The sequence below is a fragment of the Argiope bruennichi genome, chromosome 8 (assembly GCF_947563725.1).
Source record: "Argiope bruennichi chromosome 8, qqArgBrue1.1, whole genome shotgun sequence".
NCBI classification, from domain to species: Eukaryota; Metazoa; Arthropoda; class Arachnida; order Araneae; family Araneidae; genus Argiope; species Argiope bruennichi.
This window is the reverse complement of record NC_079158.1, coordinates 105503765-105531258: the sequence shown is the minus strand read 5'-3', so window position 1 is coordinate 105531258 and position 27494 is coordinate 105503765. Positions and strand designations below refer to the sequence as shown.

Below are 27494 nucleotides of genomic sequence, written 5' to 3'. Positions count from 1 at the left end.
GTTAAGGAGCGATCTCGTATCAGAAAACAAAAAGAAAAGAAGAGAAATATTTATTTTATTGTTGATTTTTTTAATGATGTCTTTTCAATATTTATTTTAAAGATTTTTTTTTTCATGCTGAAATAAACAGACCTTTTTTATTTGGCCCATGTTAACATTAATTTGGCATCACTTATTTATACCGAGATTGGTTTCCCTTTTGGCACAAAATGGCCAACAACATTGTTACGATATCTTCACAATATTGGCTGGCATTCAAAATATCGAGTAACATCATTTAAATATAGTACAATATCTTGTGCTAATAAGGATGCCATGTTATTGGTTCTAGAGCCATGTTTTGTGTCAATAACTATGGGCCATAGTTTATAATGAAAGAATTAGGCATACTTAGTTAAGAATTCCAAGGGCTTTAAAGGGGGCAACTAATGAAATCCTTTGCAGATTATTAAAGTTGAGTTGAGTACCATATGTGGTTACGCAGATGTCCAAAAATTGATACCTTTCTCAAACTAAAACCAATTCTTGTCCTTCAGTAAAATGAATTTACAGGATAGAGGCTCCACGTTTCGTTCATATCATTCACAATTCTTTACATGTGTTACTGATTTACAATCAACTGATCAAAGTACCTGTACAAAATCTACTTTGAGGTGTCCTAGATTATGAGTTAAACTCATATGCTTAATTGCTCCATAGATTGAGCTATCGATTAGACTGAAGATTCTATTCTAGAAAGCAATTGTAAGGCCAATAATGATGTACGGTTCTCAAATCCAAGGAGTCACTTCTGCTCATTACATTAAGAAGTTGCAAGTATTCTAAAACAAGCAACTGATGAAAATTGTTAAAGCCCCTTTGTACGTTAGAAGAAAAATACTTCATAATGACCTCCAAATTGAGCATGTTTCGGAATTTATTAGAAGAACGATAATTGAGTTCTTCGAAATAATACCCCAGATTCGCAATTAAATGCTACAGAGGCCAGCTTATCATCTTGCTGAACCAGCTGTAAGAAAAGGTCTGGAGCTGCAATAGACAATGTCTAATATTTTCCGTAAATTTACTAATTATTAATAGTTATTCCAAATTGCGATGTGGAGGTGTTCGTGACCACGTAGCTCTGTTTGGACCGTCCACATGTTGAACATGTTGTTGTCAGTTAATTTGTGATTGTTGGGAAAAGCGAAGGACAGCAGCTAAATAATAAACTTCGATTAATCCCCTGCTGATGACTCAGCTCTTTAATAACATTATATATCTCTCTGTCTGCATAAACTATTACTTCTGGATCGATATCCTTAAGGCTTCACTAAAGATTTTCAACAGAATTAATCCATTGTCAATTAAAAATTGACTTATCAATGTAGGAAACTTTATTAAAGTGCTGTTTGTTGCCTTGTCTGGAATACAATTATTTAAATGTTTATTTTATTCATTCATTTATTTGGAAATTTTTTCTGAAATATAATATTTTTCAGTCGATAATGGAAAGAATTCCATTCCATTTACGGTTGCAAGAATTCAGATTAAAAGAACAGGAATTTAATCACCAAGTGCATGAAATTAAGAGACAGCTGAATATAGAACAACAACTCATTGATGGTGGTGAAAGTAGTGAATCCGTATTGAAAAAACATCAGGTAAATTTAATTTTCTTTGGCAGCAATATTGTAACTTTCTATGAATTTTTATATATTTTGTAAGAAATTTTTATCTTAACGAATTTTTGTTTACCGAAATTTCAGGAATTTTTCACTGTCACTCGTATTGTCCATGTTAAAGATTGCTTGGAATTTCTGAAAACTTTGTCAGAAGAATATAAATTTTCGTCTCCAAAAGATGTTAATTTAAGGGATTCATATAAGAAACATCAATCAGAGTGGTCAGAAACTGAAAAAGAAATCGAAGGCATTCTTTCTCAGCTGCAGAAGTTAAAGGCAGACTGGGCAGAATATTGTGAAAGGTATGATTTCAGCTAATTAAAAAAAAAAAAGCCTTTCTCATTCAGTTTACGATTTGGAATTTTCTCGGAATCATCGCAACAAATTTCTTTACGTACTATATGTAGATTATTAAACATTTTCTCTTCCCCTTCTACTCTAGTTCTCATCTGAGCTATATTATCCAATGAGCTAACTGGGGATATGCATCATTGATAGAAAAAAAAAGCCTAAAAAATTAGTATTAGCATTACTGATTTCATTTTAATTTTAATTAAATAAATATTTTAATATAATTTTTGACATATTAAAAATAAAAATATGATTAAAGCATGCAATTAAGCAGCCATCGATTTTTGTTATATATATATTCTTTTAATTTAAATATTATACTAATGTATTTTAGTATTAAATAAATATATAGAATAAAATAGGAAAGGTTTTCCTTATTTAATATAAAATCATGTTTACAATCAGGAGTGACTGAGGCTGCTATACGAAATCCCCGACAAAACCATTTTTCCTCCTCTCTGATTTTATTATATCGTTAATTTCCTTAGGCCTTATTAAATTATATGGTTAGGTAGGTAGGTTAAATAACGTTATGTAGGTACTAAAATTATTTGCTATGATTTTCATCTTGGCTAAATTATTCTAGTGCAAGAACTTGAAAATGCTTAATTAACTTTTTAATTTATTTGTTTTATTGTTTTCAAAAATAATCCACTACTTGCCTTTTTGGATAGCATAGATAATAAACATATATACTGTTTTTATTTTCGCCTTTTAAAATTTTCTCAAGATTCAGTCGATTAAAATATGTCACTTAGACTGCATTTAAAAGGGTGAAATAGTATTTCATCCATACTTTTACCACTTACTTGATTAATTTGTAGATTGTATATTAACTTATTTCTGAGTGAAAAGTATTTCACTTATGGCATAGTTGTTTTAGATATTTGGAGAAATTTGTGTTACATAAATTACTTTTAAGAAAATATATAGTTCAATGTTATTTTGATAAGTTATAAAATTAAATTCTTTTACGTTAATAAAATTTCTTAATAGAGAATGTCTAATAAAGAATATTATAAGGGGGTGGGGTTTTTTTTCTCTACCAAACTTACACAGTTCCTGTGTTTATCTTTGAACATCTTGTTATTTTTTAGATTCAACGATTTATTGAAATGGATGGACGAAGTTGATAAGCATATACAGGATATTACTCGAGATATATCTTCTTCGGGTGAATTTGAAACTGTGAAAACCAAGTTTTTGGTAATTTTTAATTTCCTTTAAATATTGTTATAGTTTTCATTTTTATTAAAACATTAAAAACTTTTGGCTATTATTATTATTATTATTATTTCGATTTAAGGCATAAGAGATTGCATTATTTTTCCAGAATTTTACCTTTATTTTATTTGAATCGAAATTTCCTTTGACTAAACGTCATGAAATGTCAGCTTATTTTTTTTAATGACAAATATCTGAGAACGTATGCCATTTTTAATTTTATTTGTTTATTTTTATAAGCTTTTTTTATTTCTCTATAATTTTAAAAATTAATTTAACCTGATTTTTTTCAGAGGTGTGAAATCAAAATTAAATATGAAAAAAAAGGATGTAATAAATCTTCAAAGTATTATAAATAAAGTTTCAATAGGAAAAAAATATTTTCTGCTACATTATCTACAAAAAAAATTATTTTATATCTTATAAATTTTTTAACTTTTAGAATTTTATGATGTTGCAGTGTTTGAATTTAACAAGTACCCACACTTGTAAATTTATATGAAATTTTTATTATATTGCATGAGTAAGAATGGTCAACTTCCTTTTGTAGTCCGTTTGCAAGACAGTGGACAGTCGACGTGAAGACGTCAAATGGCTTGTTCGAAAATTGGACAGCCTGCTTTCACATATACCAAAAGAAGAAGGGGCCGAAGAACAAAAGAAATTGGATGCTTTAGTGCAACGTTATAAGACTCTCCTACCTGAAATCGATACAACAATTGTGATAACTGAAACCATAACGAAATGTTTCATTTACAGAGAAGAAATAGTCGAAATTAACAGATGGCTGAAAGAAGTGAAAGCTCTAACAGAACAAATTGAAGAAACTACTTATGATGATCCTGAAACATTGTCTCAACTTGTACAACAGCAAGAGGTATACAATAGATTTATTTCCAGGTTCAAAATTTGATATTGTATATATTCTATGTGTTCGATATTTTATGTATGTTTTTTTTTGTATTTTATATATTTTATCTGCATTAAACTGATATATAATGATATTTTAAACTCTTAATTTCAATTTAATTAATTCCCAAGGTTTTATCTTAATTTAGCCCATAGTAACTTCATTCTAAAAATATTCTCTTATTTCATGATCCAATTCCACTAATTCTCTACTTAATTAATTCAATAGAAGCTTTATAAAATTGCTGAATCGGCTTAACGCCGACACTTTTACACGCTCGGCGTGAAGGGGTAGGAAAATGTCCAGTAAGCACATTCTTTTTAAAAGATCTCTGTCTTTCCCTTACTTGTGATTGACATGCGTCAAGACATCCCCATCAGAATCTTATTAATATATTAGCACTATGGAGAAATATTTTCCCTATTCATACCTCATGTTATATTAGACAAGGAATAATTTATTTCGTCCTTTTTTTCCCACTTCTGCTTTGGTGCCGCGCTGCCTTGTCCGCGTCTCTGCTTGTAAATAATTATGCTTTCCCGATGGATAAAAACGAATTAAAAATGTAAAAAGTTTTTTCACTGTCTTCAAAACTGCATCCTGCTTCACATAGAATAATGCTTATATATATATATATATATATATATATATATATATATATATATATATATATATATATATATATATATATATATATATATATATATATATAACTTGAACAAATAATAACTTGATTCTGAATAAGAAAGATCTGGACCTTCTTTATATATTTCGTATATCACTGATTTTACTGAAACGTTAAATTACCTTATATTTTAGAGAAAAAAAAAACGGATTGAGAAATATAATTTCTAAAATTCTTTTCTTCTCTTAGTAAAAATAAATATATCAATAGATTTTTTTTCTTCAACAATTCTCTTCCATTACCGAGAAAGTTACGAGATGTCTAAAATTATTTACTTTTTCTCCCAATTTAATGTTATTTAATGGTATAAATTTTTTTTTCTAAGAATGGTTGATGGTAACATGAATATGCTTTGAAATAATACGTGGATATGCTTTACTACATTTTGGTATTAGATTAATATTTGATTTACACTTTAAAAATGTAATATCTGGGTAAAATATTTAATTTGTTCCATTTAAACATTTATGTTTCAGGCAGAAAAACTTGTTAATAATTAATGTTCAAGATTAATTTGAAAACAGCCTAGGAAATTCGCATGTTTGATGAAGGAAAAAATTCTAAAATTCAAAATGCCATAAAATTTAATAGAATGAATAATATTTACTTGAATGGCTCAAAATGCTATGTTTTTAATATTATAGATTTGCAATTATAATTTATCTTTCTGACCAAAAATGGTCAGAAAAATGTTCTTTGATGTATGTTTGGGGTTGGTGGGGGGATTTTTTAAAACTTGCTGCCTGTTTGCATTCTCTTATAAGAAAATTCCCCATAATTTATTCATTTAAAAAATGGAATATTTTTTTTAGATAAAAGTAATTTAGCATATATGTTTCTGTAAATAGGATGGAATTGGATGTTGATTTCATGTAGCTAAAATTTCGCCATATATTATTTCATGTTATTCTTCCACTTCAGTTTTTATACGAACATTTAAAAAAAAATGTTTTTAATATTATTGCAGTTGTATGACTTTTTTAAAATGTAAAGATCAATTCAAATCAAATCAACTATTAATTTATTAGTGAGTAAAATTTCAACATTTAAAATTTAATTTTATTTGACTGTGGATTCTTAAAGTTTTTTGCATTTCTTTTATTGAAATGTTAAATCTACAAAGAATGCCATGAAATCTTCTCTTTTCCTTAATGTTATGATACTGTTTAAAAGCAAAAATAGTATAATATTTTGCATTCCACAAATTTGAAACTAATTGTAGTGATGTTATTTGTACATTTAAAGCAACATATGGTTATTTGGCTATATTTTTTTTTCATTATTAGAATATTTTCTAATTTCTTATTTATAAAAACTTTCTGTACTTATGAATACTTTTTTTTTCCTTGCAGGCAATAGTTCAGCAGCTTGAAACTCATTTAGGAGATGTAAAATCCAGTGTCCAGAAAGGCAAAGAATTGGGGAAACTTCAAAGATCGCCCAAATTTGTTGAAAAAGATGTTACAGAACTTGAACGAACTTGGGAAGAAGTGTATCAAAAAGCTACTCAGAAATTAGTCAATCTGAAAGTAAGCATCATTTGCAAATCGCATTCTCTTCATTATTTTTTTATATATATAGTAACAGTTTTAATATAAAGTGACATTTTGGAACAAGGCAGCTGCCTTGGAACACTGATTGAGAGAAACCTGCAAGCAAATAATATTTGTAATAAAAAAAAAGAAAAAAAAAAGGCAAATTCTGTAAATTATTAGAATAATATCAACACTTAAACTAGTATAATTGTTTTAGTTTTTTTTAATATATATATTTCATTACATTCACCTAATTATTAGAATACTTATATAAAATCTTTGCTTCAATATTATTGCATGCAAACATGAATGGCGGACCATCTGGAAATATTATTAATATATTTTTTTTCACGGTGTTTATGAAATAAAACATTGATTATCTATCTATACTTATAATAAAGCTCAATGTGTGTGTGTGTTGGCGCTCTACAGGCCAGACCGTTTGACATACAGCTACCAAATTTGGTACATGTATACTTTGGAGGTTGGAAATGTGCACCTGGGGTTTCTTTTTTCGAATTTTTAATTAGAATTTTAATTATTAATTAAAAACTAACTTTCCCGCCAAAAAAATCTTCCATTTTCCCCACCGCCAACTTTTCCGCCAAAAAAATCTTCCATTATCCCCAGCGCCAAACGAGAAAGGCTTCAGTTTTATTTTCTCCCAACAGTAATGAGGCTAGGGTTAAAATTTTTCGGCGGATTATTTCAATCGGTTCTGTTTATTTTCTTAATGTTTGATGCATTTAAAATTAAACATTGTTAATGAATCAATCTTTCAGATTCATTCTGAAGTACTTTTGAATTAAAATAAAACAGAATAAATCAAATTAAAAATTTCTAATCCGCATAGTGTTACCCCAACTGGCGTAGAAAAAATCACGTATTTGCGTTACGTAACCGGCGAAGAAAATTCACGCATGCGCATTCTGTTCTGATTGTTGCCATGACAACGTTATCACTGGACGATTTAAATTATTTTTAGGTTAGTTGCATGCTTTTGTAAGTAAATTGTATTTATGTTAGTTATATATTTTTCGTATATGCTTATAGTTTTAAGTACATCGTTTTTTAAGTAGTTTTTTTAAAACCTGTTTTCAACCGTTTATTTTAAACGATTCGTTTTATTTTCTTAGTGTTTGATGCATTTAAATTTAAACATTGTTAATTAATCGATCTGCTCATAATGAATCTAAGAAAATTTTGTTGACCAACTCTTGAGATATTACATAAATTAAAAAAAGATATTCTTTAGTGCCCATAAAGTTTAAACGCTGAGTGACTCTATTTTCAGTAATCAGATTATAAAAAAATGCTTTGTTTCAGTAAAAAATATTATTATATTAATTGAAGATAAATTCTTTCCACTTTAATTTAAAGCATAAATTCTACGGGTGCTAACAGAAAATGAGAGAGATACATATTACGTTATGACTGAAGGCCTTTATAATATTATGAATGAATTATATGATAATCAAAATTTGAAGTTTTAAAATATTTTGATGAAGAAGCTATTAAAGTAGGAATTGCATAAAATATTTAATTATTAAAATTTTAACGAACATTAAGATTGGCGAACCGGCTGGTCGCCAAAGGCGGCTAGTATAAAATAAATCATTAACATTACAAATGTCATAAAACAAATAAAATGAAATAAATAAATCATATAAAATAAAAATCATTAATTTTATAAATGTCAGAAAATATGAAATTAAACTGATCATCTTATTAAACAGAAGGCCTCATAATGTGCGTTGCGTAGGGCCGCGAAATACCTTAATCCGCCACTGTGAGTAGTAAATTTTCACAAACTGTATTACATATGCTACTAATGGACATTACATCTGGTAGTACAGTTTTCATACAAAATATTTCAATGAATGTTCAAAATCAAAGCAAAATAATATCCCTTTTAACATTTTTGATATGCATGATGGTGCATATAATTATTTTTTATTTTGATCAAAATTTAAAAAGTTTAAATGTCTCTAAAATATTTATATTTACAGATTTATTTATTTTTAATTTTTTGTATTAATTCCTATCAGACACTATGCTGATAAAGCAATGTTATCAAATGAAAGATGATTTATGATTATTTAGGTTTTAAAATCACATGTGTATTTGTTTTAATTTAGTATGCCATAATTTAATATTTATATTATACCTATCAGAGTGCAAACAACCTATGGAATGATTATGATAAACAAAAAGATGAAATATTTCGTCTTTTGAAACAAGCTGATGAAGAACTGAAAAAGCTACGTGAATCTGCTCAATTACAGCAGCCTCCTGTGAGTAATTTTTTTTTTCTCTTTCACTTTTATTAAGAAATTAAAATAAAGAAATTTCCCTTATTGCTGATTGATTCTAAAAGCGTTTTACATTTAAAACGTTTTACATTTAAAAAGCAATCATTTTTTTAAATAACTTCCATTATTCTTAGCTTATGATACTTTTATTATTCTATTCTCAAATTGTTGATTCTCAATTTTATTTAAAGTACGAATTTCAATAAATTACTTTTCAAACAACAAAAATAAAATAAGTGTGAAATTAAATTCTGTCGAAAAAAAATTAGGTTGCTTTGATTTTTTAAAAACTTTTTCAAAAAATTATTTTTAAAAGATCTATAAAATGCCATTTAGGAAAAGCCTTTTTGTAGATAAATATCAAAAATGTTTTTAAACTACAATAGAATGTCAAAAAAATAATTTTGGAATTACTTTTATTACATGAAAAGAAATCAAAACAGAAAAAGGAAAAAGAAAGGGAGAAAAATAAATAAAATTTCAACATGACAATACTTTTACTGCAAAATCTAGCTAAGAGGTTTATGCTTGCATATATCATACTAAAGAATTGTCCATATATATATATATTTGATGGAAATTACTTAGCAAATTAAGAAAAAAATATTTAATTTTCAAAAAAAGCAACAAAACAAAGGGAAAAAAAGGAAATATTTATCTAATTCAGCCGCAGGAAAAAAATGTAATTTTCCAACCTAAAAATAAGACGTCGGACGCTAATGGGTAAATAATGAAGCTTATTCATGCTCATATAATATGCAGGGCGTTTCTAAAATCATGGAGCAAATTTTTAAAACAGATCAAGCAAAGCATAAGCCATTTTTTTTTCAATTGAACATGGCATTATAAGTACAAAAGGGGAGGGGACGCTACTGAGACATCTTTGCTAGTAAATTAAGTAAAAGAAATGGGTATTTTAGACAAAGTGTATAAAATAGCTTTAATGGAATACTAATAGCAACAAACAACAATACAGTTCCTGAATAACATTTTATAAATCGTACAAGGCATAGCACAGTAGCAAGTAGGAGACAATGACAACAACAAACTCTTATTTAAAGTAAGTGCTAAAAAAATTTACCATCCTAAGCTAGAAGCACTTCAAATGCTGTGTTATTCATGTAGTGAAGTTGTTGCGCTGTTTAAATTTTGTTTTCTATTGAAGGAATGTTGTATACTTCATCTTGTTTATCTTTTACTTTTAACTAATTCTCTAACAAAGAGGCTTTTCCAATGTCAGCGACGTAAGGGAAGCAAAGAAGACTGTTTACTACTCTTAAGAGGCACATTGAAAACATAATATTAATGTGTTTTCTTCGCATTTTAAAGTCATCTATAATCAGAGGACGAAAAAAAATTATACTGTGCGTTGAACGTTATTTTATGAGCATGATGATCGTGGGGAGGGCGTAAAAATCTTATTAAAGCTCGGGCGCAAGCTATTCATTCTACTCCATTGTGTAGCTGTCGCCTTTTTCGTTTGCAACTACATATTCTATTGCAAAAGTAGCCTATCTCCAATATGTCTGACTTACCCTAGAAACGTTCTAGGGTAAGTAAATGTTTAGAAAAATTCTGTTAATCATATTTTTAGCTCTCTTTTATGGCACATCGTTTAGAAAAGATAAAAACGAAAATGTTGCATAAAATTGGCAATTAGTTAATAGATGGCATGCGTCATTACATTACTCACGTAACAATGACAAATGAAATAATAGATGGTATGTTATTACATTATTTATGCAAAAATTGGCATTTAGTTAGTAGATGATATGAATCATTATATTATTCATATAACCTTGACGTCCATGGCTTTATTTCGTATTACTTGTATTTAAGTGATTTTTAAATCCTTATTATTGAATTTTTATTGCATATTTTGTTTTTTATTTATTTTACTTAATATATAAAAATGTATTTTTGTTTGTTCGTATTATTTTATACGTACTCTTCATCCGATTGCGATAAAACTATGCCAACTTATTGCTTGCACTGCGTGAAGGTTATAGGTATAGTACAATTATTATATCAATATATAAAAATGAATTTTTGTTTGTTCGTATTTTATGCGCGGCCGTACCGTTCATCCAATGGCGATAAAACTTCGCCAACTTATTGCTTTGAACCTAGAAAATTCATGCTTTTCAAATGGCCAGTTGTACGTTGGATGCTCACAAATCGGACAGCGAAGAAATTTATTTGTTTTTGCTGAAGATGGAAAAACAAAAACTATTGTTTACCTTACAGCACTTGAATAATAAAGTTTAAAAAAAATAGAATAAATATTATTTGTACTTCTCTTTTATATATCATTCAATTTCAATGAGTGTATTCATTGTCGACAAAAAAAAAAAAAATATCATTCTTTCTATCATTCCTAATTAAACTAGATAGCTATTTCAAATTTCAAACGATATTTTCAAAATTATTTCTTTTGCGGCAGCAACGCGCTGGGTACCAGTTATTATAATAGTAATTAAATTTTTAAATGAGTATTTTCGTCATGTATTTTAGTTTTGAAAGCTAAAGATTCGACATCCAGGTGTTAAATAGGTAGTATGTCCGTTGCATAATTAACTGGCTTTCTGGAACTCATCCAGTAGCAAGTAAATAGAACATTCTTTCTCTTTGAGTAGCTCCCTTTGTTTTTATTCTGAGAACATACTTGACATAATTTATACTGCCGCGAGATATCGACAAAGTAAACATTGTATTCAAATATGCTTTAACACGCTGGCAGCCGAGTGAATCCCCTGTGATTCACACCTACTTTCTAATTAGATGGCCCATTCTCTATTTATAAGAAATAATAAAAAAGAGGGCCTTTAATTAAACAGATGCCCGAATCCTACGCATGAATCGTGGCAGTGAACGTGTTAATTTGTATTCAATATTTAAAGATTTTATTAGCTTTTCCATTAAATAAACTGATCAAAAAATTATTTCAGGTGAATGTATTTGTTTTTTTATAAACTTTTGAATTAAAAAATTTCCATATTTGGTTTGATTGGAGTATCTCTACAATTCATGCCCCACCCATGCCCCATCATGCCATGAATATTTATATCTGTAATGTGACGATAATATCACATGACAGACATTACTGTCACAATATTAACATGATTTCCCATGACCATTAGTGACAACAGTATATGATGCGTCATGTGTCACAGTTAGGGTATAGGCACATGACATATTAACATGTGACATGGTTATTACTGGTCATTTAGCATTATCGTCATATAATATTAATGTCACATTAATTAATTCTATTATATTTATTACACATTTATAGTAATGGTATCAAGATTTTCTTTGGCATCTACAAATTGAACATTGAGCTTTTTTCTTTGTGCTCTGCTTTTTATTATCAAAAAAGCCGTATTTGCCATTACTACACCAATCAAATGGTAAATCATATCACTGACTCTCCGACCCGCCCGAAAGCATACCGATAAATAATACCGAATCAGCGGACCGCCGCAATAACAACACTGGCGGGAACTGTGGTTGAGTCTTAGGGGTCATCACCGGCCACGGTACAACCCTTCACGAAGGAAGTACATCCCGTCATGGATGGGAGGAGACAGATCCTCCTCCTTGTTGTGTATCTTCCAGGGTCTAGAGATCCAACCTCCATACCGGAAGCATCTCATCCTCACTTCGAAGTGCCCCGCTGGGGTTACCACTCAAATGATAAAATAAAAAATAAAAAACAGATAATAAATAAATACATTATTAAAATGAAAGAGCAAAATAATCGTAATAAACGTTGAGCAGGATTAAATGGTACAACTCAAAAATATTTTTAATTCTTAATTTGTCGTTTGCTGTTAAAAATTGTATTTTGTCTAAATTTTTTCCAAAGATAACGTTCCAAAAATATCTTGAAATATGATATCTTACTATAATCTTATATTCCTCTGATTTTCGTTTGTTTTTCAACTTTTCATTTTCCTATTTTCAGAAGCAGTATAAAGAATTGCATCAAACCACTGAAACACACTTGGAGAAACTCAAATGCGCAAGCAATGATTTAGCGCCCAAACTGAGTGAAGCACAAAGACCTTTGCTTCAGAAAGAAGTTGTCGAAATTGAAAATAAAGTTCTGATGGTATTATCGACTTTGAAGGAAAATGTTGAATACTTGGAACGCTCTACAGAAAAGTGGACAAAATTCAACTTCAAATTGGAAGGCTTTATTTCAAATGTTGACGGCATGATTGATCGATTGAAGGATATATTATCTGAATCATCTCCTCCTGAAGTTAGATTAAAGAAATTAGATGTAAGTATAAAATATAAAATATTTTATATAATTCTTCATAACTGTGGCTGTAATTAAATAAAGTTATCATAATTTAAATAACTATAGAATTTTGATTTCAAATTTACTTTTATTTTCAATAAATTGTAATGAATGCAAATGTGTTTTAGATTAATTAATTTGTGAAAGCTGGTAATTTAGACGCTTTCTTAAACTATTTGCAATTTTCCAAAATCCTATATCAAAATACCATATATTTCACTTTTGATAATAACTATATTTAACTATATAAAATATATTGTTAATATTAATTTATATAATTTCAACATTTAGATATATTTATTTATACAAAATAGTTTTATATTGGATATAATCGACATACAATGCAAAAACTTTTTTAAAAAGTTTGTTAAAAAATCTATTTTTATTAACGAAAATTATACAGAAATAATCTATTTTTACTTCTGAAATAACTTTTAAATTGTAATCATCCAAATACTGTAACGAGAAAATTAATGAACAAATTGTGAAAAATTAGAAACAGAAAATTAAAACTGACTTCTTTCGTCAGGGATTGGTTTTATTGTTGAAAATTTTAACTCTGCTCTCGCTTCATATTTAGATTTTAAATTATGTAGGATGAACAAGAGAATTTACTTCCTAATCGTTACATAAAAAAAAAAAAAAAAAAATCCATCATTTCTATATTCCGAGAAAAATTCGTTGTGTATCATAGAAGTTATCTATGTTAAGTTTCAAGAAAGTTAATATTTCCGTTGTGAAGAAGTACGTTTACAAAGGGAAGGGAAAAAGAAAAGACGCTTTCCGAAATTTATCTAAGATATATTTCAGTATTTTATGGCTTTTTTTTCCTTTATTCATTAAATAATTTAAGATAAATAGCTAATTAGGATTGTTTTTAATTTGGGAATGAAAGTTATGAATTCCAATATTTTTTTTATGTGAGTGACTATACTTATCATTGAATTTGTTATTGAGGTACTATTGGTAGTTATATATTATTTTTCTATAATAGAAAGTTATATATGTATATAAATATTCTTTCGATTACATCATCTATACACTGAAAAATCATAAAGAGTCCTGATTGTATACGAGTTCATACTGTGCTCGGAAGTGCGAATGCCAACTCTATTTCAGCTTTTCCGGTCTTCAACAACATATCCTATGAGCATGTTTTGCTTGACAGTTTAATCCTAGTTTCCATTACATAAATTTATTTATATTGCAAAAGTAAACTAAACAAAAATGAAGGGATGTCAATAATGATAGTGGCAGTATACACTATTTCTTTTGCACCATTCCTATCAATACTACTTTATACTATTTCCTATCAATATATTGTAAAATATCGTCAAGGAATAATATTTTAATAAAATATTTTATTCCACTTAAAGTAGAATTATTGGGAAAAAAATTGCAATGAATTACAACTTGATAAAATTATCTTTATTGTTTTTCCTTCTTGAATTATAATGCTAGACATTGCTCCAAAGATGCCAATAACCGTTCTTGTTTACTCTAGATATTAGATAGTTTGTCTTAAATATATATTTATTAATTATTGATATGTATCAAATAAATCGAATATTCTAAAAAATAAAGCAAAATTCATTATATTTGCAATAATATAAATAGTTGCTACGACTATTCAAATAAATATAATATTTCTGCAATTTTAGTTCAAAATTCTTTGCTAAAATTTTAAGAAATAAGCTTTTTTCAAAATATTTAATATTGATAAGTCAAACAAACCTTCTCCCTGTGTTTCTTCTCGAAACTCACATCTACGAAGTATGGATATAAATACAAGAAAATGTGAAGGACTGGCCTAGTTGTTTACTGCTTTATCCCCATCTGAAGCATGAGCTGCATCTGTTAGCTGGCATCTTACTGACTTATCCTATCCTACACATGATATTCCCTCTTGGCAACGTGCCATTCTTCTTCCTTCCGCCTACAAAAGACTAGAGTCAGCGATTCTTTTTTTAATTGTTTTCTTTGTTATCTACCTTTAGGAACTCCACAGTGAGATCCGAGAGCAAAAGCAAGTGTTAGTGAACCTGGAGACGGAAAGCCAGGAATTGGCCAGGGATCAACCAGACAGCGCCAATGTGAAACAAATCATTGGCCAGTTGACGAATTTGAAGGGCCGTCTTCATACCTTAGAAGAGACAGTGATCACTCAGAGGAATATCATCGCCAAGAACCTTGATGAAATCAAAAATGTGAAGGATCTTCTAAAATCAGAAAGGGATGAGCTGAAAGCTGCGGAGTTGAGGGTGGAAGCTGGCCTACCAGCACTTTCGTCATTAAAAGACGCGCATGACAAGAAACAAGATACAGAAGTAAGTTGTCATATATTTTTTTTATATTTATAATTATTTTATTTCTTTATAAAGATTCAAATATACGTTTATAAGAAATACCATTTTAGCTCCCTAATAAGATTATTCCACATAAGATTTTTAGAAATGTTTTTGTCGATATTTGTTGTTTCCTTATGTTTACATGGACTGTCTTAATGTGCAGAAGTCAGCAACATTAAATAAATTTTAAATATTTTGCATGGTAATGATAATGCAATACGATTGTTTTTTATGGTTGATTATGACATGTGGGGTGAGGGGGAAAGGAATTCTGAATCTGTCAATAGTTAAACATTGTAAGCCACTGTTACTAATATAATTATAAGCTGACATTCTTAGTAGCATTTGTTTCTCATGCGTCTGTAATTTGCGTGAAATTTTAAATAGTTTCTATGTCTAATTATTAGAAATAATTTCTGCAAGAAGTTATCATTCCTACATGGGAGGAGTTCTATGTCTGTTTTTTTATAACATTTTCGCCTTCTGAAAAGAATGTGTTATCTTGTAATGTCTTTGCCTCTTTAAGTATTTAACAAAAAGACATTTTGCATATTTGTATTTGTTTATTTTTAATCATATACTTATTTATATTTACGTGTTTATTTTTATTCATTTAAATTGTGGCATGACATTTAATGTATTATTTTCCGCTCTTTAATAAAAAAAGAATTTATGATATTTGCATTCAAATATTATAATCGGAATGATGCACCCTTTTTTGTTGTTGTTGTTTGTTTTTGTTTTCTAATTAATTGTTATTGATTTCAACTCATTTCATTTGAAGTAAACTTTCTTCCGAATTATTTTTAAATTCAATATTTCGATTTCATCAGATTATTCTATATCAAAACTTCAATTAAGTAATCTTGAATTTGTTTTTGTTACTTGAATAATTTTAAATATATACTTGATTAAAAATTAAAACTTAATTAACTTTAAATTTATTTTGTAATGCGTTTATTCTTATTAACCACTGATGCTTTCTGCCAAGCCATCATTTTTTCAAATTTTTCTCATTAACCAGTCACCAACATTGCCTTTTTCAGCCCTAAACATAGCACATTATGCGTCTTTAAAACTAGTCAATTTATAATTAGTTTCAGTTATTAATTGCCCAGTCAGTGGTGGCCAATTAGATTTCTAAATTTTTAATTTATCAACATGATTTATTAGTTTTTTAATTAGTAATTAATTTCAATTATTAATTGTCCAGTCAGTAGTGGTCAATTGAATTTCAATTTTTTTAAATTTATCAAAATTATTTTTTTCTATTATATTAATAATAAAATATACGTGTCCATTTTATTCCTTTATTAAAACTCAAGACTATAGCGTCGCGTTTGTATATAATATTATTGAAGCAGGCTGCAGTGTTTGTTAATATTGTAATAGCTAAATGGGCATAATTGGATCGGAACCTGGTCAGTAATACTTGATAATGTGTTAATAATATCTTAATAATTTTTTTAATTCACGTACTATGCATTTTCTACTAATATTTTTATTTGGCAAAAGAGACTAAAAAATTAAATTTAATTAACTTACCTACAGCTCTTCTCAGGCCAAGAGCCCAAAGCAAGTATCTGTTGGTCTAGTTGGAAATTCGCCACTGTAGTTTCAAAGAAGTAATCAAAGAAACATACCTCTGTAGATTTTATCACATTTTATATATATGAAAAAAAGTGATGCAGTTATTTAAAGGATGATGCAATAGCAAAGATGATGTTGCAATCATGCGTTATTTTTGAAAATCAATCTTAAAAATCTTTGAAAATCAATTACTGTCTTTTAAACAATAGTATTTGTTCAATTTGTATTTATACACTGCCATGTTCTGAAATATTAAATAATGTTGGTACTCTTGCAGAAATTCTGTGATCATTGCCATCAGAAAATAAACTATTTGGCTGATGCTGGCACTCAAACGAGCAAAGAAATACAGGACGCTTCCATCCAATGCGAGTTCATTCAGTTGCAAGATCAATGGAGAGAAATAGCTCAGACTATTCAAGAATGGATTGAACAGCTCCAGAGAGTCATTGCCCTGTGGGAAGGCATTACTATTAAACAGGAAGAAGTGATAAAATGGCTTGAAGATACCGAGGGAAGTGTTGAAAGGATTGCATCCACTCAAACTGTGAATATCCAGAAATTAGAAGAATTAAAATCAAAATTAAGAGTAAGTACAGACTTTTTGGTTTTTAAAAATGTATTAAATAGAAATTTCTTATGAAAAATAACAATATTGTATTAGTTTTAAATGGAGAAAAGAATGCAACCTTAAAATATATTAACTCTAAAAAATAATTATAATTGAATCTTTATTTAGAGGAATCACTTTTTTCGATTTAGAAATTTCATTTAAAGAAAATTCATGAAACAAAAATTTGTAAATCAGGTTATAAAAACGGAGGGAAAAAACAAAGATAAAAATCTTCCTTTCCATTTTATTAGCTTTATCACATTCTAAATTGTAAAAAATATTTAAATACAATGTTTTTGCACATCCCAAGAACAACAGAGCTATATCAAGTCTATGAAATTGTGTACCCTGAAGAAGTCCAATGCTAAGAATGGGTTATCAAAAAGATCCTGCCTGGATTCGCCAGTCAAATAAGAATGTGAATAAGTACAATTTTATGTTGTACAATTATATTTTAAAAGTACTTTATTTATAAAAAATGTCACACTTTTGTTAAGACTGAAGTGTGTTATCTGTAACATTTTCTTAAAACCGCTTTCCCATTTTTTGTTGCATTTTATATCAAGTCAATTGGCTTTTCTTCCTGCTAAGTATTGTACAGATCATCTGTTACATTTTCTTAAAATGAGTTTCATTTTTCGTATTGTATGAAATGTTATTTCCGTTCCTTCTTGCTAAGTTTTTGTTTAATAATCTTTTCATTTCCTTATGCATCACTCACTGTGGTGTCTTTAGTACATTTTGCAACACTTTGTAATATGCTATGTAGTATATTCAACAATCACAAATGTCTTCATCAACATTGATAAAGTTAGTTATCTATCTTCTTCGGTGCCGTATTCAGGCATTTTTCCGCCCTAGGCATTGCGCAATAGGAAGCCTTTTTATAAACTGGTTGATTTACTTTTATATTTCAATCCATTTTTAAATTTTAATCGATTGTGAATGATTTATCTTATATTAATTTTTTATTTTAATGATTTTTAGTGGATGAATATATATTATTATCTGTTTATTTACTACTAGCCGCCTTTGGAGACCAGCCGGTTCGCCAATCTTAATGTTCGTTAAAATTTTAATAATTAAATATTTTATGCAATTTCTACTTTAATAGCTTCTTTATCAAAATATTTTAAAACTTCAAATTTTGATTATCATATAATTCATTCATAATATTATAAAGGCCTTCAGTCATAACGTAATATGTATCTCTCTCATTTTCTGTTAGCACCCGTAGCATTTATGCTTTAAATTAAAGTGGAAAGAATTTATCTTCAATTAATATAATAATATTTTTTACTGAAACAAAGCATTTTTTTATAATCTGATTACTGAAAATAGAGTCACTCAGCGTTTAAACTTTATGGGCACTAAAGAATATCTTTTTTAATTTATGTAATATCTCAAGAGTTGGTCAACAAAATTTTCTTAGATTCATTATGAACAGATCGATTCATTAACAATGTTTAAATTTAAATGCATCAAGCACTAAGAAAATAAAACGAATCGTTTAAAATAAACGGTTGAAAACAGGTTTTAAAAAAACTACTTAAAAAACGATGTACTTAAAACTATAAGCATATACAAAAAATATATAACTAACATAAATACAATTTACTTACAAAAGCATGCAACTAACCCAAAAATAATTTAAATCATCCATTGATAACGTTGTCATTCAACAATCAGAACAGAATGCGCATGCGTGAATTTTCTTCGCCGGTTACGTAACGCAAATACGTGATTTTTTCTACGCCAGTTGGGGTAACGCTATGCGGATTAGAAATTTTTAATTTCCTTTATTCTGTTTTATTTTAATTCAAAAGTACTTCAGAATGAATCTGAAAGATTGATTCATTAACAATGTTTAATTTTAAATGCATCAAACATTAAGAAAATAAACAGAACCGATTGAAATAATCCGCCGAAAAATTTTAACCCTAGCCTCATTACTGTTGGGAGAAAAAAAAACTGAAGCCTTTCTCGTTTGGCGCTGGAGATAATGGGAGATTTTTTTGGCGGAAAAGTTGGCGGTGGGGAAAATGGAAGATTTTTTTGGCGGGAAAGTTAGTTTTTAATTAATAATTAAAATTCTAATTAAAAAATCGAAAAAAGAAACCCCAGGTGCACATTCCCAACCTCCAAGGTATACATGTACCAAATTTGGTAGCTGTAGGTCAAACGGTCTGGCCTGTAGAGCGCCAACACACACACACATTGAGCTGTATTATAAGTATAGATATAGATGACTTGCGATTGCGCAGAACCCATGTTTGTAAGCAAATATTATTTACACAGATATTCAGTCTTTAAAATATAGCAAATAAGAAGTGTTCGAATTGAAAACATGGAATATGAATGATTATACTAAGTGTTTAAATTAAAAGTTCATAGAATTAGCATTCTTTTCAAATTTATTTATCTAATAATGAGGCTAATAACATCTTTTAATTCACTGTCTGTGGCTCTAAGTAACTGCCGAGATTCCTAGCTGGAAATTCTTCTTGATCTTTATATAAATTTATCTTGTCTTTCAGAAGCTGCAAGTTTTTGTGACTCCCAATTTGGTTGATCTTGCTGGAACTCCAATAAATGAAAAAATTACAAAACATTGCAGAAAAAGCAAAATGAATAAATAAATAAAGGAAAAAAATTATTAATCAGAAAACATTTTTTTTATGTAAAGGTTAACTTTCATAATATGGAAATTTATTAACATGCAAATGTTCAAAATCAAAATTCTGTAGAAATTTTCATTAAGCATAAAAACCATCTTTAAATTGAGATTTTATTTATATATCAAATTTTGGAAACACAATCAATTTTACATTTAGAATTATTAGAATTTAGAATTAATCTTCAATTTCTGCATTTGTAATTGCTGAAATATATTTATATTTTTAACTCTATCTCAAAGCAACTAAATTTTAATTTTCCGATCTCAGGCATTAGGTTCTGAAATCGATGAAAAGAGAAATTATCTTCGAACCATCACTAAAGACATTGAAGACCTCTCTGGACATTTATCACCAAAAGCAGTCATGGCTCTTCACGTTCAGACTTCAGATATACAAAAGCGCATCGACGAGCTGGGAGACAAGATCCGAAGACAGATGATTCATTTAGGTTCTTCTATTGCCGAGCAAGAACAGCTGCTGAAGACAATTGACACTTTTACCATTTGGGAAGAGGATGTGAAAATCCAGCTGCATAAATTCGATGATATATTCGTGGATCAAATCGAAGCTGTACTGAAGAATATTGATGTAAGTATTTTATATGTGTCTGAAAATTTGCATATAGCTGGTTTTTGTTAGATAAAAAGATTTTTTTTTTTTTAACAAAACATGAAATTACTTGCATTTAAAAAATTATTAGTTTTTTTCCCCACTTTTTAAAAAGAAATTGTGCATATTTTTCATAAAATGTATTCATAATTCTTTATTGTTAAGTTTTAAGTAATTTACTGGAAGAAACAAATATGCATGGACGATGGTTAGTTCATTTTGTTGTTGTTGTTGAAGTATAGAAAAAGTGTTGAAATCGTCAAAAAAAAAAAAAAAAAAAAAAAAAATCGAAATCGAAATTTTGGCGAATTTTCACGTTTTGGATTTTCTTCAGTTCAGAAATACATTTTTGGCATTATATCTCTCGGTGAACATAATAACTTAAAAACCTTTTTTACCAGACTTATAAAATAAAATATGATGTATAGCCTTAAAACTAAATTTATAGATTTCTTTCAATATCTATTCAAAGAAAGTATGTCTGTCTGGCTCCTCGAGTACAAATGAATTCAATAACTACAAAATATAAAGATCTAGATAAATGAAATTTGGTCCATAGTTTAGCATATGATATTAAATTCTTAACAAAGTTTGAACAAAAACTGTCAAATGGTTGACTCTCTGTAATTTCGTATTCTTGTTAGAGCAATAACTAATAAAATCACTTACGTAAATAAACGAAATTTGGTGTGTGATCTTGTGATTACAGCCATAGATCCATAGCAAATTGTGGTCGCGATCGCTTAAAAAAAACGTATAGAATGCATATTCGCAAGCTAAATTCAGTAAAAATGGTAGATACAAGCCAAAAATCTATATTTAGATATCATTTTCCACCTTTGCTATACAATGCATTAATAATTTTATCCAAAATCCATTCTTTTATAGGTTTGAAAGATGATAACACCTTTATAAGAAATAATTTTTGAATGTTTATTTTCCAATAATAGGAAAGTCGGTTACCTGCCTTGAAAAATTATTTAAAAAGAATCGTCAGTTTCAAATCATTAAATAATATGTAAATAATCTTGAGTTTTAGTGTAATTTTAAGACGATTGCTGCTAAATTCTACTGAACACATCTTCATCCTTGCGATTTAGAAGGCGTAAAATGCTTTTAAAAATGCTTTCTAATTACTTTAACGCACGATTATTTACAAAGCTAATATTATGATGTAATGTAATACTAATTTTTCTATAATTTTTTTCTCATGCATTGCTGTTTGATTTTACAGTTGTTGAAAATTGAAAATGAGAGCCGACAAACTGATTTTAATGGAATATATGAAGAGATGAAGAAATTAAGTGATTCCCACGATTCTTCTGATATTGAGGAAATAACTAGCATGTATTCTAAGCTCTCCGAACTCTACCAAGCCACCGAAGAGTCACTATCCAAAAAACAGAAGTTCCTGCAGAAGCGGCTGGACTTTGAAGCGTGGTACAAGGACATGTGTGAGAATATTGAACTCCTGAAGAACAAAGTTGAGGGTAAAAAGTGCACACCTGAAGAGATTCAGAGTGCAACATCTGAATTATCGCGATTGCAAAAAGAGTATGAGAAGAAAGTGAATGAAGTTTCAAGCCTGGATGAAATGGCACAAAAGATCAATCAAATTGTAAGAGACAGAAGCACGACTTTGCCAACAACAGTTGCAGATCGTCTCTCTCATATACAAAATTTGTTGAAAACTGTGGGTGATTTGCTGGCTCGTGAACAAGAAGGCCTTAGCAAGCTTAATAAGAAATGGGACGAGTTCAATAATAAATATAAGGCTTTGTGTGAGTGGTTATCAAATGTAAGTAACAAGATTCATGATTTGCAACTTCAGCCTTCCACGATGGCAGATGTAGAGCAACAATTGAATGTACTTAAAGTGAGTATTTTTCTATTTCAATTTTTCTATTGTTTTTAAAATATCGGCTTTCTTATTAGTACAAGATATTGAATGATATCTCTACGATTTTTTTCAATATTCTTTCAGTTATTCGATGTTTTGCAATTTTTCTGAATTCGTGAAGATATTGTAACAATATTAATTGGCATTTTGTATTAATTGTCTTGAAAATAAAAAGAATATAAACAATGTTATTAATGCAATTAAAGATTCAAAATGATTGCTAAGAGTTATATAAAAAATATTTTTGGAATGATGGCTAATAAAAAAAACTTATTGATACATATGAAATTAAGAATTCATGGCTGGTAGAACTAAATAATTTTGTTTTACAATAATATCGATGATAATTTATATTATAAAAAAGCTATGTAAATTATTAAACTATAAGTGAAATATTTTGATAATATTTTTAAACACGAAAGAGGTTTAAAACGCATCATTTCAAATCGTCAAATTCAAGTCAGATTCTTGCAGAAAATTTGCATTTTTTATCATTTTTTGAATTAAAATTTTGTAGATGAGATTTGATAACCAACTCACGTGAAAGTGTTACACAAGTAAATGTTTTGTAAATTCAATTTGTCGTAATATTTATTATTTAAGAATTAAATGTATTGATATTAAATTAAAAAGCAATAAAAAATTTAATTTTAGGCATTAGAAAGGTTAAAGGAGATCTTCCAAACTTCGATTGCTTAAAGAGTCCTACAGTTTTTAATCTGGCACTGCTCTTAAAAATTTTTTAAGAAAGTATTTGATGTGATTTAATTGTGGTATTCATTCTATACTTGAATACAATTATGGCTGTATATTTTAAATTTGATAACTTTTATAAATGGTATAGGAAAAATTCTTAGCAATTTTCTTCAAAGTTATCTTATGTATATTATAGTTAATCATCAAGTTATATTCATTATTTTATTGCAGGGATTGCATAAAGAAATGGAAGACCAAACTACTGCATATTCTATTGTACATCAACTTGGCCGCTCTTTAATCGAAGAGGATTCATCATCCTTTACAACCATTCAAGGATACTTAACGGCGACTGATAAACAGTGGGAACAGTTATCGACTGACCTTGCCCAAAAAGAGAAATCTGTGGGTCATCTTTTACAACTTTGGAAGGAATGTAACAACCTGCAAGGAAAATTGTTGAATGCCATAAATAAATCTTCTGATGCCGTGAAAGCTCCTAAGCATGTGCCTTCTGATTCAATCCAAGTTTCCAAGCTTCTCGAAAAAGCGAAAGTACGGTTCAATTATGGAATATATCTGCATGCTTTATTTAAATAGCAAATCTGACTGCCATCTAAATAGCGATATTTTTTGCTGTTAAATTTTATTTTTTCCCGATTACCTTCTAGATTTATCTTTTAATATTTGATTACTCTTTACTCTAGTTAGCCTTTCATCCATGCAAAGATTTATTAATAACGTTAGGCTTAAGTTATCTAAAGAATCAAAACACTATAATTAACTTGTAGAATTTGTTGGATTTATTTTTGATTTTGCACTTTATTCCATTTTATTATTACGGAAAATCTATTCGTCCAATGGGTGTACAATGAAAAGTCTAACAAGCTTAATTAATATAGATAAAGATTCTTCATTTAACAAGAAATCACAGGTAACGAAATGCAACTAAGCAAATATAGAACTTGCAGTAAACTATGGGTTCTTCAAGTTTTTTATTTGTTATTAATAAGTGTATTAAAACAGATATATTCTTTTCCACAAGTTCAGTATTCGTAAAAGATATTAAATATTATATCGGATTAACGCTGTATTCATGATATTTTACTTTCACGGCTATCCAGTAGTATTTCTAATTAGCATGACTGTCATTTTCTTAGGAAGTAAGAAATCAAAATTCCAATTATTTTTTTTTTCTTCTTTTTATTCCAGCCCTTTATGTTATGTATTTCCTCCATTACTAATATTATTTTCAACTATTTTACATATAGCTGTTTCGCCCTGCACTTCTAGAGTTATGTATATGACAGTTTGAGGATCTCTTATCTGAATGAAATAATTTATCACATTGCACTTTTACAATTTCCACAATAGCATTTTTTTATTTTTAAACATAATACTTTTCCATACCGCTGTAATCTTGGCGTCTCATAATTTTTAACTCTCCAGTATTCGACACCGTAGATATTGATTCTTTTCTATAGTTTTGCGTTTTATTTTATTATAGATTAATTAAAAATATTATTTTCTCATTTTTTAAAATTGTATATAAACAATAGAAGATTACATCGTTTTTAGAAGCATTTGGAATTATTCAAAAAATTCGGAATTAACTAGGTATTAAGTTTGGTTTCGAAGATTGATCACAAATCTCCAGATTGCCATAATCTTAAATTTTCATTTTTTAAAATCTTTATTCATTAGTCATACCAGGCTATCTTATATATTATTATTAGTAGTATTGCTTTTTACAAAAGTAATATTAACTTTATATTACAATTTCAGGCTGGTAGCGAGATTCTGAAATCTCATCATTACGAACTGGACACTTTCAATCAGAAATCGAAAGATCTGTGTGATAAGTTGGAATCTTACAACATTCAAGATCTCTCTAAGCTGAAAGAAGATTATTCCAATGTTCAAAAGAAATGGGACGATACTAAGAAAGAAGTCGAATCCCGACTTCAGAATCTGGAATCCCAAATGATTATGTGGCAACAAATTGATTTCGACAAAGAAGAAATAATTGGTTGGGTTAACGAGATATGCCGCTGTCTGAATGAGCAAATAATCAATTTTGAAAGTCGAGAAAAAGCTGATGTGGTATTAGATCGATACAAGGTACTCTCTTTGTATTTGATTATGTAAAATAAGCAAATTCTGGCATTTATTCCGAAAATAATATTATCTTAATGTCATAAACTTGATTTGTTTATCTTTATTTTAATTTTAAAATTTGTTCTCAATTGTATAGCAGTACTAATGAGCATATAATAATTGCGTTTAATATTTTTTTGAAACGCACGTAAGTATGTATCCTGTAACTAAAACAATGAAAAGTTTTGATGTAAATCATAGTTAAAAATATCTTTATTGAAATTGAATATTATTGAAAATTTTATTGAAATAAGGAGAAAAACTATATGGAATTAAAATTGATAGGACTGAAAATCTTATTTTATGTATTTTAAAGTTGGATAAAACTAGTTTTTGTGCCGTAATATGCTCCAATTGTATTAAGGAATATTTTTTTTTTAATTTTTTATCTAAAATTTTGAAAAAAAAAAGCCATTTTTAATGAACTCTTACTATCCAAAACTATAACCACATGCTGAATTTGCTAGCTTTGGGTACAATGATTTGATCTGTAGAGTATTTTAAAAGTTTTTTTCTTCTCATCATGTTAATAATATGATACAATTTCAAGATAGTACGTCAACTTATAAACATTATCGTGTTGATAAATCAAACCATAAGCTCATAATCAGTTAATCATAATAATCAGTTTAAAACATTGCATATGAGGCATATTTTTCTGTCAAATCCATATTAAATTTATCGGATACAGCTTTCTGCCTGCTAGTGGGGCATAAAAGTTAGGTGGGTTGGTAATTCAAATGCATCTGAATAAAATTCTAAATTACGAGATCCGTTTGATAAAGATTCTAGAATTACTTTCAAACAGAATGTTAATCGGACCGGTCTATGCATCTGCGTAGACTTAATTAGTATGGAAAAGATAACAGCCATGAAGTTGAAAAGTCTATAATTCTTGACTATTTTTAACAACAAATTTCGGTAATTATGGCTTAAAGACGTCAACAAAATAAAAATAGCTACAAATTACCGATTGTACTATGTAACGGACTATAATTATTGAAAATACAAAAAAAAAAAAAAAAATCCAAAAAGTTATTTTTGTTTTCATAACGCTTTTTACATTTGCTCATTTATGTATACGAGCAATAGTTTTTGGTGAATCCTTCCAAAATTTGTTAATAGTATATCTAACAAGATTTAATTTATATTAATAAAATCGTTTAATTTTTCAATCTTTATAAATAACAGCCCAATATAGTCAGATTAATATACTTTTTTCAATTTTTATCTTTCTCACCGCTATAAATGCTTCTGTTTTTTAGAATTTTTATCAACTTTTTTGTAGTTGAAATAACATTTACATTATGTTATTGAATCAATCAATGTTTTCAATTATTTATTTAATCATACGTAAAAAAAATAACACTTGTCTGCATATATTACAATCTCGCTGTTTCTCTTTTTCAATTCCAGAGTGAACTAGCGACACATTTAGAAATGAAAAAGAGCCTCTTCTCAAAAATTGAGTCACTAAGAAATTTAAACAACAATTCTGAGATTTCAACGCTGACTGCTCTCAAGTCTGTCATAGAAACTCATTTCGAAGAAGCTGAAAACTTGGCCAGGCAACTCCAGGGCTGCATTTCAGAATTGGGTATGGAGGAAGAAGACATTAGAAAAGAACAGCAAGAATTAAGTGACTGGCTTCGTGTCGTGAGAGAAAATATATCAAAATGTGAAGATGTGTCAGCCGATGATGAAGTCATTCTTTTAAATCATGAAAACTGCAAGGTATTAATTAATTTGAATTTTGTAATAAATTCGTAAATGTAAAATTGAATCATTATAAAAATATCATCTCTATAATTTAATGGATATATTATTATCTATTAAATTACCGTACTCAAGTACCTTAATCAAGATAATTATTTAACGTGAAAGATATTGTTCAATTTTTATTTTCAAATTAT

The 27494-nt window shown here is 28.4% G+C and overlaps 1 protein-coding gene and 1 long non-coding RNA gene across 5 annotated transcripts in view; one reads left to right on the top strand and one right to left on the bottom strand.

Annotated features, from left to right (window-relative positions):
• The window catches only part of LOC129981204 (muscle-specific protein 300 kDa-like), a 293675-nt gene that overhangs the window by 138652 nt on the left and 127529 nt on the right, over window positions 1-27494 (top strand). For all 4 annotated transcript variants that reach the window (XM_056091946.1, XM_056091947.1, XM_056091945.1 and 1 more), the window contains exons 21-34: window positions 1482-1643; window positions 1749-1966; window positions 3113-3221; window positions 3790-4116; window positions 6187-6363; window positions 8544-8663; window positions 12649-12969; window positions 14988-15317; window positions 17206-17517; window positions 20487-20807; window positions 22063-22704; window positions 23656-23979; window positions 25210-25545; window positions 26998-27315. In XM_056091946.1, coding sequence (XP_055947921.1) covers window positions 1482-1643; window positions 1749-1966; window positions 3113-3221; window positions 3790-4116; window positions 6187-6363; window positions 8544-8663; window positions 12649-12969; window positions 14988-15317; window positions 17206-17517; window positions 20487-20807; window positions 22063-22704; window positions 23656-23979; window positions 25210-25545; window positions 26998-27315 — 4017 coding nt within the window. The remainder of the gene's footprint in view (window positions 1-1481; window positions 1644-1748; window positions 1967-3112; window positions 3222-3789; window positions 4117-6186; window positions 6364-8543; window positions 8664-12648; window positions 12970-14987; window positions 15318-17205; window positions 17518-20486; window positions 20808-22062; window positions 22705-23655; window positions 23980-25209; window positions 25546-26997; window positions 27316-27494) is intronic.
• Window positions 3807-14843, bottom strand: LOC129981206 (uncharacterized). Its single transcript, XR_008785292.1, has 3 exons — window positions 14725-14843; window positions 6160-6357; window positions 3807-3940 (listed from the first exon to the last, which is right to left on the bottom strand). It is a non-coding gene; the product is annotated as an uncharacterized LOC129981206 (long non-coding RNA).